Source organism: Brachypodium distachyon, chromosome 1, assembly GCF_000005505.3.
Source record: "Brachypodium distachyon strain Bd21 chromosome 1, Brachypodium_distachyon_v3.0, whole genome shotgun sequence".
Classification (NCBI taxonomy): Eukaryota; Viridiplantae; Streptophyta; class Magnoliopsida; order Poales; family Poaceae; genus Brachypodium; species Brachypodium distachyon.
In genome coordinates this window covers 16090676-16102813 of record NC_016131.3, presented here as the reverse complement: position 1 = coordinate 16102813, position 12138 = coordinate 16090676, and the positions used below count along the sequence as shown (strand labels likewise).

At 45.2% G+C, this 12138-nt stretch overlaps 1 protein-coding gene and 1 long non-coding RNA gene across 2 annotated transcripts; one reads left to right on the top strand and one right to left on the bottom strand.

The window, feature by feature from the left end:
* Positions 1–811: 811 nt before the first annotated feature.
* LOC104583689 lies at positions 812–2193 on the bottom strand. The gene is made up of 2 exons (XR_001407420.2): positions 1440–2193; positions 812–1360 (listed from the first exon to the last, which is right to left on the bottom strand). It is a non-coding gene; the product is annotated as an uncharacterized LOC104583689 (long non-coding RNA).
* Positions 2194–4580: 2387 nt separating this feature from the next.
* On the top strand, positions 4581–5432 carry LOC100846553 (agamous-like MADS-box protein AGL61). Its single transcript, XM_010236652.1, has one exon. The coding sequence runs from the start codon at positions 4581–4583 to the stop codon at positions 5430–5432; it is 852 nt and encodes a 283-aa protein (XP_010234954.1).
* Positions 5433–12138: the final 6706 nt, after the last annotated feature.

Genomic DNA, 12138 nt, shown 5'->3' with positions numbered 1-12138 from the left:
AATATTGGGTTGTAGGTTAGAAGCACACAGCATCTCTTGGTTGTATCCTTCTCACCTTAGTACAAAACGACAGATCACCGATACACTGGAGCAGAACAAAAATCAAATGAGAGGTGACAGGTGCAGAACATAAATCAAAATGATGTACAGAAAAAAAATGAATAGTGGCGGCACAACTGAGAGTCGACAGGTGCATGATGGAAATCATGTTACATCTCTAGATTTTGTCATTTTGAGAAAGAGAAGAAATCATAATTTAGTGACATAACTAAATCTCGTATAGCCTAGCAGCAACCTTCTTGTGCATAGAACATCAGAACCAAACAAACGAAGGATTTCTATCATAATGGAGAAGAGAAAAAAACGCAAGGCAAAATTTCAGCACAACAGAGTTTGGAAAGAATAAGATAAACGATATAACTTTTCTTGCAAAGCTTTTCAAGAAAGCAAATTCCACATAGTACTTACTTTTAGCTTTTGCCATTTGAGACAAAAGAAAGCATAATTTAGTGACAACAAAATGTGGTATAGCTTAGTACCCGACCATTTCTCTAGAACCTTCAGTTATCAAAACCATACCAGACATTGGCCCAAACATGGTTACCAAAGGTTTACACTACCAAAAAACCAGAACCAGGCTTAAGTTTATCATGTTGACGTTATCATTCTTGGTCGATAGAATTGCTCGAGATGCAATGTGATCTAGGTCAGGTTCTCATCTAGGCAAGGGAAGACGTGTTCAATTAGCTTGTCAAGATCAGCGTCTTTCCCAGCACATGGGACATGGCACACAAATTTCTTGAGGCAGACATATGTTACATTCCTCATCTAATATTATTTATTCATAGCATTATAATATAAAGTTAATATACAACAGATGATGTATGAATGTAAAAAATAAACACGAGACTGGAAGTTCATCGATAACTAAACATGCAATTGCTAGAGTAGGAATAAGTACACACCATAAGACATTAACACTGTAGTTCAGCGATAACTAAACAATGTTGTAGTAGTAGTAAATGAGGTTGAGTGTAGTAATCTAGTCACTGGACGGTGCAGAGTAGAGACACCATGACAATCTATCCAGATTAGACTTCAGTAGTCGCTAATCAGTGCAGTCGTTGTACCTAGAGTGGTAGAGTTTTCTGCTTATTTGGTTTCTTCGATCTAATCTTACTCATCCTCTGACCAACATCTGAACTATCATCACTCTTCGCTGGCACCCTGCTGCTGCTGCCTCTGTTCTCACCATCCGCCGTCGCGATCTCTGGGACTTCAATTTGTTGGCTTGCAGTCGAGTTGTGGCTCTTCATGGAACTCCAGGGAGAGAAACTGCAGCTCGAACTAATGTGGAGTTCTGTAACGCACGCAAGCGCACCCATCAATCGTTCGACCATGAAATCAATTAACGGCGTCACGATGCTTTCGCTACGCACCTGCAGGCAGCGCCAGGGCTGCCGGCGGGAGGAGGTGGAGAACTCAACGGAGAAGGCAGTGCTGGTGGTGGTGGGGATTGGGGAGGGGGCTCACTGGAACCGGCGGTGGAGGAGATTTTGTCGGTGGCGGCGGCGAACCCACTGTCGCTGTTGGCGGCGGAATTTGACCGGTGGCGGAGGTGAGCTCACGGGCGCCGGTGATGGTCTGATGGAGCCATGGAGGTGAGCCGGGGCTCCATGGCTGCGTCGTCATCTGCGGATGAGAAAGAGAGGGGGCAAAGGGTAGGGAACCCGGGCCTGATCCGTCCGTGCACACCGCCCAACAATTCGCCGGCCGTCAACCTCCTTTCTCCCCTTCCTGGCGACCAGGGCTGCTAGAGCGTCCAGAGGATCCGCGACCGTGCCGGCCAGACTTCCCGATCTTCATGGATGAGGTCAACGAAGGGAAGGGTCCGGGGCCAGCTCTGTGGCAGGCTGGCGGCGGCCCCCTCCACAGATGAGGGAGGGGGCGGAGGATGGCGCGGTGGCCGGCGACGCGAGAAGAGCTGGATCCAAGGACGGAGGGAAGCACACTGACGAGAAGAACCGGATGTGATCTGATTTTTCCTTCTGTCAAGGGGAGCTCCAGGCTCGCCGATCAATTGGGCATTCGGGCGTGGGGGGCGGCGGAAGGCACTGGAAAGCAGGTCCCACTCGCCGGAGACGGGATGGTGTGACGTACGGCCACCACCATTAGTTCTTTTATAGGAGTAAAAATATGGTCAGGAGCCTACTCCTGTCTGAAAGGAAGACAACCTAAATTTTTTGAACAGAGGTACATCGGCTACTTATGATTGATCTTCAAAATATAACAAATTTCAGTACAATTTCTGAAATTTGTATAATTATGATCATTTGTATTGTCCACGTTATTTAGACAAGCATGCAAGCAGATTTTATCTATTACAATATATTAAATTGGAATCGGTGGTGATGAGTGGGCGCCGTTGGTCGGTGTTGGTCGTCAATTTCGTTAAAATTACAATCAATATGCCACTGCCCCTTATTTTCTTTTTCTCCCGTCTTATTCACGATTTCAGTAGCAGAAATTCTACGGTTTAGATTTACCGAAAGTTATCGTACGGTCCAAATTTGTCACAACATAATACGAACAGTCCTAAAATAAATCAATCTCCTTAGCATAAAATCCAAAATTCTTCGTATCCATCTCAGTATGGAAATCAATCCGAACCCAAACAAAAAAAATCACGGTATCAATCTCAATGGAAATCAATCCAATCGAAAAATCAATATCCAGACTTCGCCTCTACCAACTCGTGCTTGATACACTTTCCGTTGTTCCGTAGCATCATATGGGTTCTTTTGCTAGTATATATAATGGAGTAACACACCCCACAATAATTTTAACCTCTCAGGTAGATCCTTACTGTATTAACCATCAGTCATGTGTCCTGATTCTTCCTGTTCGTGAGATAATGAGATACTTTGTAAAATATATATGTTCGTCCTGTAGCGGAAAACTGACAACCCTTTTATTGCCTGGCAGTCCTCCTAAATCATGAGATAATTTGTATTCCCTCCGTCCAAGGATGTCTCAAATTTGATTAAATTTGAATGCATCTATACACTAAGTCATGTCTAATACATTTAAATTTTGACAAACTTGAGACATTTTTTGTTGGACGGAGGGAGTAAAAAATTATTTTGTTTCATTCATGTGTCCTAATTATTCTTGTTCGTCTCCTCTTATTCCACACGTACTCATCTTGCAGCGTTGCAAATATGCTAACTTTGTCAACTTGAAGTCGATTAATTAAGTAGTATTGATAGTGTTGTAGTAGTAGTTCAGGGATGGTGCGGTCACCACATAAAAGAGGAAATGAGAGGATTTCAGGGTACCTGAGTTTGTAACTAACAGATCATATTGTATTCACGATTCACGAAAAAGAGGATATTTAGTGAGGGGAGGGGATTAGGAAAAATGACCAAACCTGGTTGTGAATGGTGCCCAAGCCGACCAGCTGGAACCCTTCCCCAACGATCCATGTAAGAACAACAACAAATCAAAAGGAAGATGAATTAGCATACATGACGAAAAAAATCACATGGAGAGAAGTAAATTTAGAACCTACCTAGCAACAACAATGGCAGACGGTAGAGGGAAGGTGACCCTAAATAGGCGAGTAATGGAGCCGGCGGAGGGAAGGTGGCCCTAAATACGGGAGTAATGAAAGAGAGAAAAGAATGGGGAAGAGCAGCAACTGCCGTCGTGGCTATGATGGAAGGCTCCGAGAGGGCGGGTGGCGACGGCCGGGCAAGGGAGCGGCAACCAGACAGGCGCAGAGAGTCGGACACCCAATGGGCCAGTGGCAAGAATCGGAGGCCGATGGAGAGGCTGCATCGCAGGTCGAGGGAGAGGAGGAGAAAAGGCCGAGGCAGGGAGCCGCATTGCCAGGGGGTTGACGATGTTTTTCTTTTCCCAAAGCGAAGGAGGGACCGAGGGAGCCAGCGACGCCAGAAATGTGCCGTTTAACGGCCCAGTTCAGGGTTCATCGGTTTTTTTTACGGAGCAGCATCCAGCCCAACTGGAGAAGCCCAGCCACGAGGCTCAGGTGCGTTGAACGGCCAACGATGGCCAAAAAAACCGATCGGGCGGCTGAGAGTGGTGAGGGGCTGAGAGGGGTGGGACACAGCTCCATTTTGTTGTCTCTAATGCGCGTGTGTTGGCAAATCTTATCATGCGTACATGCATTAGGTAGCTAAGCAGCAAGTTAATCCATTCCTTGCCAAATATATACCACGTGTGTGAGAATTAACTACATGCTATACCCATATGTCAGCCCATGCGCAAGATCACAATGACCACACATACCATATATACGAGATACGTATCTCGACACATAAGTATACATAAATACGTTTTGCAATCTTTTGGATCTTGGATATCTCATGTCGACAGTAGGATGGACGGACGGACGGCGATCCGACAAACCATAAGATCCTCAAAAATATCACGTGGTTAATGGCAATTATCACCTACCCCTGCTCCTGCGCCTATAAAAGGACTTAGACGGACGCCAAGCAGCATCGAACAAATCCTAAGGGTTGTCGGAGCTAGCTCAAGAGGAAAGGGAGAGCACAATGGCACCGCGTCGCATGCCGAGCATGTGCCGGCGGAAGATCGCCATCAAGCGCATCGAAAGCGAGGAGGACCGCCAGGTCTGCTTCTCCAAGCGCCAGATTGGGCTGTTCAAGAAGGTCACCGAGCTTTCTGTGCTCTGCGGCATGCAGGTGGCTGTCGTCGTCTTCTCGCCTGCCGGTAATGCTTTATCGCTCGGCCACCCTTCCGTCGACTCCGTCGTCGACCGCCTCCTCGCCACCTTCACCGCCAACACCAAAGCTGCTCCCGGAGGTTCTGGAGGTTCGTCTACTGCTCCAGCTGGTTTTGGTGTTGGTTCTGTTCCTCTCTCTGTGGCGGCGGCAATGGAGGCAATGGCGGCGACTGTGAGGATGGAGCTGGGGACTAAGGGGGAGAAGACGCTGCTGGAACTGAACAAGGTTTACGGGGAGCTGAGGGCCATGATGGAGAAGGAGAAGCTTCGCAAGGAGCGTGCGGAGGAGGAGATAAAGAAGCAGCTAGCGGAGGGAAGGTCCCCTGCTGCCGCATGGCTCGATGCTGATCTGGCTACCCTCTCAGAGAGCGACCTCGTGGAGTTCCAGGCGGCACTGATGGAGATGAAGGACGTCGTCCAGCTCCACCCCGATGAAGTGCTTCGCGAGGCCCGCACCGCCGCCACCACTCGCATCATGATGCAGCTGGATCTGATGGGCCAGCTTCCTCCGCCGCCACCGGGAATGGGCCACCTTCCTCCACCTCCGCTAGGAATGGGCCAGCTTCCACCGCCGCCAAGAATGGGGTTCCCAGAGACCATGGACCTTCCTCCGCCAGACTTCGGCCCCGGCGGCGGCTTCTTCAGCCCACCGCCCTGCTGATCGTCGAAGAAGAAAAGAGATCTATCCTGAGTCCAGAGTCTAAGTCGGAGTCTTTGTCTCCCTGCCAGCATGCATCCGTGGACGGCGAGATCGAATGCCACCTGGCATCGATCGTGTATCTTTAATTCCAGTTATGTCCTCAGCTGGCATGTCTGCTAGCGTGTCTGTCGTCTTTAATTAAGTCAATACTCAGTAGGAGTTCTTATGGTATGCACATCGTGCAAGTATTCTTGTACTCCTGTCCAGGTCGTGTCTCCTTCCATTTATGGAAGACTACTATATTTGAGTTAATTTGCGTCATTCGTTAATGGAGAAGCCAATCGATCGAGTTTTTGAATTCATAAAAACACGTGTCTCAAATTCTGATAAATACATGGAAGTATGATGAAATGCGTGTTGTGTTGTTGTTAAACTCTTTCCTTTTTTTTTCAAATTCCGATCATTATTTAGACAGTTAATATGAGATTATGTAGATCAGTATATAGAGATCCGTATTAGTACCATTTTAATTGAAATGCATGTATAAATAGGAAGGGGTTAACAGCGTAATTAATAGGGTAATGCGAAATGAAAGAAATTTGTAGAAGGATTTTAAGTGTGGGTTGATCGTTATAGACTGATGAGAGATTGCCTAAACTTAGAAGAAACCTGCACACATTACAAATGATTCTCCAACTGCAGTTATTTTTTTTATTGCGTGGCAGTCCTCCTAAATCATGAGATAATTTGTAGAAAATTCTCTTGTTTCATTCATGCGTCAGAATTCTTTCCGTTCCTCCCCTCATTCCACTCTCATCTTGCAGCGTTTCAAATATGCTAGTAACTGTGCAAATTTTTTTTGAGAAAGAAAAAAAAAGAGCATCGGCATCAGTTCAAAACCACAAGCATAAACCTCAACTAGCAAGTGGTGTTTTTTCTTTCCAAAATGTACAAGTGATGCTCTTAAGATAAATTTATTACTTACAAGTGGTGCTGAAGGCAGTTGATTGTCTAGCTATCTGTGGGCATCTTTGGGATTTCTCCCCGCGGTTGTGGCAAGTAATGGGTGAAGATTTCAGTCCAACACAAGGTTGGGCACCTGTGCTGATTCGTTTCACTACCTGATGTGCCACCGGCCCACCAGGGAGCTGTGATGATGTGATGTAGCTGTCGTAGCTTGTAGGTTTGATGTGGAGCAAGAGCATGTCGTTGTTGCTTGTTTGAAAGTTTTGGATTGATCAAAAATAGCTTGATAAAATCTTGTAGCTTTCGATTTGTCTTAAATCGGAACTATTCACGTATCAGACACCATTGGTTTTCTTCAATGAAACCGGAGAGAGAGCTCTCTGTTTGTCAAAAAATCTTTAGGATTTCTTTTAGTCTCAAGGGTACACATGCAGGCTTATATGTTTTGAATCTGTAAAATTGTGTTCCAATTTATGACTGAACAAATCCAAGCAGAATGGGGTTAGTTTTGAGATAAAGGATGTCACCTGTACGGAATATAGTCAAGTTTTGTGTCGCTCCTTTATTTTAAACTATGCTGCTATCGAGGAGTCAGGCCAAAGTGTGATTTATTTGTCTAAAGACAAATCACATATTATCACCATTTTTCATTTTTGATGCTCCATGCAGCTAGCCAAAATGATCCGCTCTAATTGTTCTGTGTACAATTCTGCAAATAAATTAAAAGAAGAGGCTGTGGTGAAAGCATTATATGAAAGGGTGTGTGTTATTACTTCCTCCGTCCAACAATTCCACAAAATCATGTTTAGATACATTCAAATTTTGACAAACTTGAGACATCTTTTGTTGGACGAAGAGAGTATTAGATTTCGTAGTCCGCTGAAGAATCAATCAAATACACACGTGGAAGTGCACTTGGTATCCTGATTATGAACTACGGAGTATGTCGATTGTCCTCATATAGACATACTGATGCAGCTTATTACCTACGCGGCTACGCCGATAGATTTATTTACCTTTACATACCAAACATGATCGGTATGTATTCACACGATCCTTAAGCTACTTTCATAGTCATGCATACGCATGTTGGTCAATAAAATAAAACTCTCACCTCAAACCCAATTGCTTGAAAGTGCATATGCATCCTGGAGCGCGCGTGCCGTGAGTGGACCCGATATGTCAGCCAGTGCCTTTGTCTCTTCCTCGTTCCTCATCCCCATCTCCTCCCCCGACCTGAAGGTCTCCCTCGCCTCCTTGTCTCTCTCTCTCTCCTCCGATTCCAGCAGCGATTCTGTCCGGGGTTTTCGCCTTGGAGCAGCGGAACCGCACGGTCGGTCCTATCCAGTGCCTGGAGTCGCGTATTCGGCCGAGGCGTGCGGTGGCGGGGGTTGCTTGCTGAACTGGCGGAAGGTGCGAAATTTTGTGGCGAGGCTGTAGGGCGCGGTTCCTCTTGCATGTTGCGGGGGGAGTTCGTGGGGGCTACGCGGAGGCGATTGCACCGTTGATCCATGTTAAGCATCTCTGCGAGTCACCTCGACCACCACGGGCGCACCGACTTCATGGGGGTCGCCGCATTTGATCACTAGTGGGGTGAATCAACTACGGGCTTCGCATCTAGCGAGTTTCCTCGGTCAGGTCACCTCTGTCCTTCCTCGTTTGTCCCCTATTTTTCGGGCCGTTTTCCTCTGCAGTTCCTCATCCAAGCAACACGATGTGCATGTACTATGATGATCCGTAGATCTGTTGCTTCTAGGGGCTCTAACATTGCCTTTTGTTGCTGATTCTAATCAGGAAATTGAAATTTCGTTTCATTGTATTTTAGCCTAGTGTTCTAGGTTTGGTAGCATATCAGATGTGTTGTACCAATGGCTGTTGCATAGGTAACTGATAGCTGTACTGTTCTTTTGTCCATGCTTGGTCTGTTCATGATTGGCATGTTACATGCAACCTGATCGTCAAGCATTTTAGTTGGTTTTGGTTGATGTAAGTTGTGTCCAATGGGTTGTTTATGGTTAGGTTAAGGTTCTAGAAGCAATTTTCTGTTTATTTCTAGGATTGTTGTTCGTCCATTTTTGCAGTAGAGAAATGACAGAGAGAATTGTTTTCTGACTCCCATGGTCATGCAATTTTTAACCTAACCGAAAAACTAGATTAGTTTTAGTCAGTGCAATTTTAACACGTAACCTGTTTTGTTAGGCATGTTTGTTGCCTATCCTTTTTTCTTTTTATTTGTGAGCAACTTTTTGTGATAACAAGTCATACTAGTCCTAATAAGTTGCTTCATTCAGGGTTTGGATAAGTATTGACTTATGTTGTTTTCAGGCTACTTCACTCTCTGGCTGTGTGCTTTTTGTGTGACTCTTTTGTAGATTGGTTAGGGCCTACTACAAGGGGGCTGCAGATGGTTTAGAGCCTATATATGGGTGTAGATGTTATAGAACTAACCCAAAACTAATGTCACACGTCTAGATGGCTAGGGCCTGCTTTTTTTTTGAGATGTGTTGCCCAGCCTAAGTGTTGTTTTCCTACTTCATAATGTCACATCCCAAAAACAGTTCAATAATGAGCTAAAACGGTTCGTATTGGTGATGATACAGAGGGCCTACAAGGTTTTAGATGAGATGATATACATCCTCTTTTCTCTGTATTTTTACAACAGAGTTGTTGTGTGTGTTCGCAAGGTGTTTTGTTTTTGCTTCTTTGCAGTTGTTGCATCGAATGAGAGACCACAAATGCATATTAGCCCATTAGGCAAAGCCTTCTGAAATCAGACTAGTTTAATCCGACGGGATAAGCAATTTTGGGGGCTCTAGGGTTAGCTTGCAATTATCATTAGTTAGCACTAGAGAACTGATGCTAACTGCAGTATCATTTAGCATCAGACTAAGAAGGAATTGGCCTTGTTCTCTTCCACTGGTGCCAGCATCAGTTAACTGTAGATTTTTGGCAAGCACCAATTAGCAGTACAACAGTTTCTGCCAGCATTAGTTAGCATAAATATTCACTAGCATCAGTTAGCAGATTACAGGTTACAAAATGACCATAAATGATTGGAACAGAAATCAATTTTCAACATTGATTTCGGCTAGCATCAATATCCGGCAAGCAAATTAGTAGATTACAAAATGAGTATTAGTGAGAGGAACATATATCTCACACTGATACATATACATTTATCATATGGCCTGTAGAGGCACCCGTGCTTACATATTCATGTATTTATAATCTGGAACATATACACTGATACATGTATATCATATTCATATGCCTGTCATCCGAGACACCATATGCACTAGCATTTTCTTCAGGCACCGATGATTCCAGATTACAAAATAATTATAATCAAGATGATGATGATAATGTCTCACAGATTCATACAACTCACAGGCTTGTACAGTGGTACTTGTACTGGTCTCACCAAAACTGAGAAGTACCAAAAGTCGCATGAGTTTGCAGACCCAAAGTCACCTCTAATTGTAAGAATTAGGCAAACTATTGACTACGAGTTGTTTCACCGTTCATTTTCTGGGTTATAAGTTGCGTTTGCTAATCGAACAATTTTTTGAATAACAGCCCCAGGATTGATTAGGCAAATAATCGACTAGAAGTTGCTCCACCTTCTATGTTTTGGATTATAACCTGCGTTAGCTAATCGAACTATTTTTTTGAATAGCACTTGCATGGATGATTGTGCAAATAATCAACTAGGAGTTGCCCCCACTATGCACGTTTTGGATTATAAGTTGGCTTAGCTAATTGAGCTCTTTTTCAATAGCCGTTACATGACTTGTTAGACAAACTATCGACTAGTAGTTGCCTCGCTCATTCTTTTTTCTGGATTATAAGTTGCCTTCGCTAATCGACCTTTTTTAATAGAAGTTGCATGACTGATTAGGCAAATTATTTACTAGGAGTTGCTTCACTGTTCTTTTTTCTGGATTACAAGTTGCCTTTCGACGGTAGGAAAACTATTGACTATGAGTTGCTTCACTGTCCATTTTTTGGATTATAAGCTGCATTTCGACGGTAGGCAAACTATTGACTTTGAGTTGCTTCATTGTCCATTTTTTGGATTATAATTGTCGTACCCTGGGGCTTAGACACCAGGGATGCGAGGCACCCCCTTTTTGGTTCAGCAGTGGGCGTTGGGGATCGCTCCGGCGATCGCTGGCGAGGCCAATGACGAGCGTACAATGCACAAGCTCGTTTACCCAGGTTCGGGCCACCCGGAGGTGTAAAACCCTACGTCCTGCTTCTGAGTGTTTATTAGCCAATGAACAAGCGTTTACAAGGGGTCCCCCCCCCCCCCCCCCCCGAGCGCTCTCTTCCCTTTCTGCTAAGTGGCTGCTTACTACTTCTAGACTAAATCTCTCGGGATTGCAATCTACGCTCGAGTCTAACTTTCGAAAAACGGAACCCCTTGACCAGTGGCGCGGGTCCTTCTTTTATACTCAAGGGGATATCACAGGTGCCTCGGTGCATGGGGGACAAGTGTCGAGCAAAGACCCTAGCCAGCTTGCCCTCGCTGCGCTGGCATGCATGCATGGTGCAAAGCGCTGTAGTTAGGGCGGTACGTGCCTTAGATTCGTTGTGAGCCACTCACTGTGGGCTGACTAGACAGGGAACCACCCTTTTGTCGGAGCATTTAATGCTTGCTTGTGCCATACTCCACGCCTTGATCAGCCCTGCACAAGAGGAGCCTGCCGGGCGGCCACGTGGCGCCAATACTCTGCTTGCATTGGGCGCCGGTCCTGCTGTAAGCGCCTGCACCAGGGAACACCCTCCCCGGCAAGTGACCTTCCCGAGGGGCACCCTGACGGGAACCTCCACGCTGCCACCCGGAGCAACCCCCGCAGCCCGGCTAGTCCTGCCGGGCTGGTGGCTTCTCGGGCAGCTTGCACCGCGCTGTCCGGGGTGCCGTCCTTGCGGGGAGCAAGTGAGGCGACCCACGCGTTGGGCAACAGTGGTACCCCGGGTGCCACTGGTGCGACAATAATTGCCTTAGCTAACTGAGCTCTTGTTGAATAACCGTTACATGACTGGTTAGGCAAACTATCGACTAGTAGTTGTTTCACTCATTCTTTTTTCTGGACTATAAGTTGCCTTCGCTAATCGATTTATTTTTTATAGAAGTTGCATGACTGATTAGGCAAATTATTGACTAGTAGTTGCTTCACTGCTCTTTTTTATGGATGACAAGTTGCCTTTCGACAGACTGAACCGTTTTCTGGACAGGTATTGCATGGCCAGTTAGGCAAATTAGAGACCAAGAGCTTTCATCTTTTTTTTTCATTACATCGCCTTTTTTTCTTTTGCATGACCGGTAGGCAAATTAGCGACTAGGTGTTGGTAGCAATGTGTGACAACTATTTTGTAAATTATATCTTCTTCTTTTTGTACAGGTGTTTTCACCAAGGATTTTGTACAGATGATGGGAGTGATAGGAAGCAAAATCAGAAGTTGGACTACACGGCAAAGATCAATGTTCATATTAATGCATAGTATGTCTGTTTTTAGTTGTCTTTTTGCTAATGAACAAAGTAGTGGGGGCACAACATGTGGCCACCTAGTCCACAATATGTAGTACTGTTTGTTCTTTGTAGCTTGTAGGAACATGTTGATGTTTTACTTGTAAAAGGAGGAGGGTGGATGGACAGTCCAGAAAATTCTTTTTGGTTTTGTAGTGAACATATTGAAGCACCATATATAGTATGCATAGTTTATTTGCCCATCAAAGGGTTTCAACACTTAATTTTCT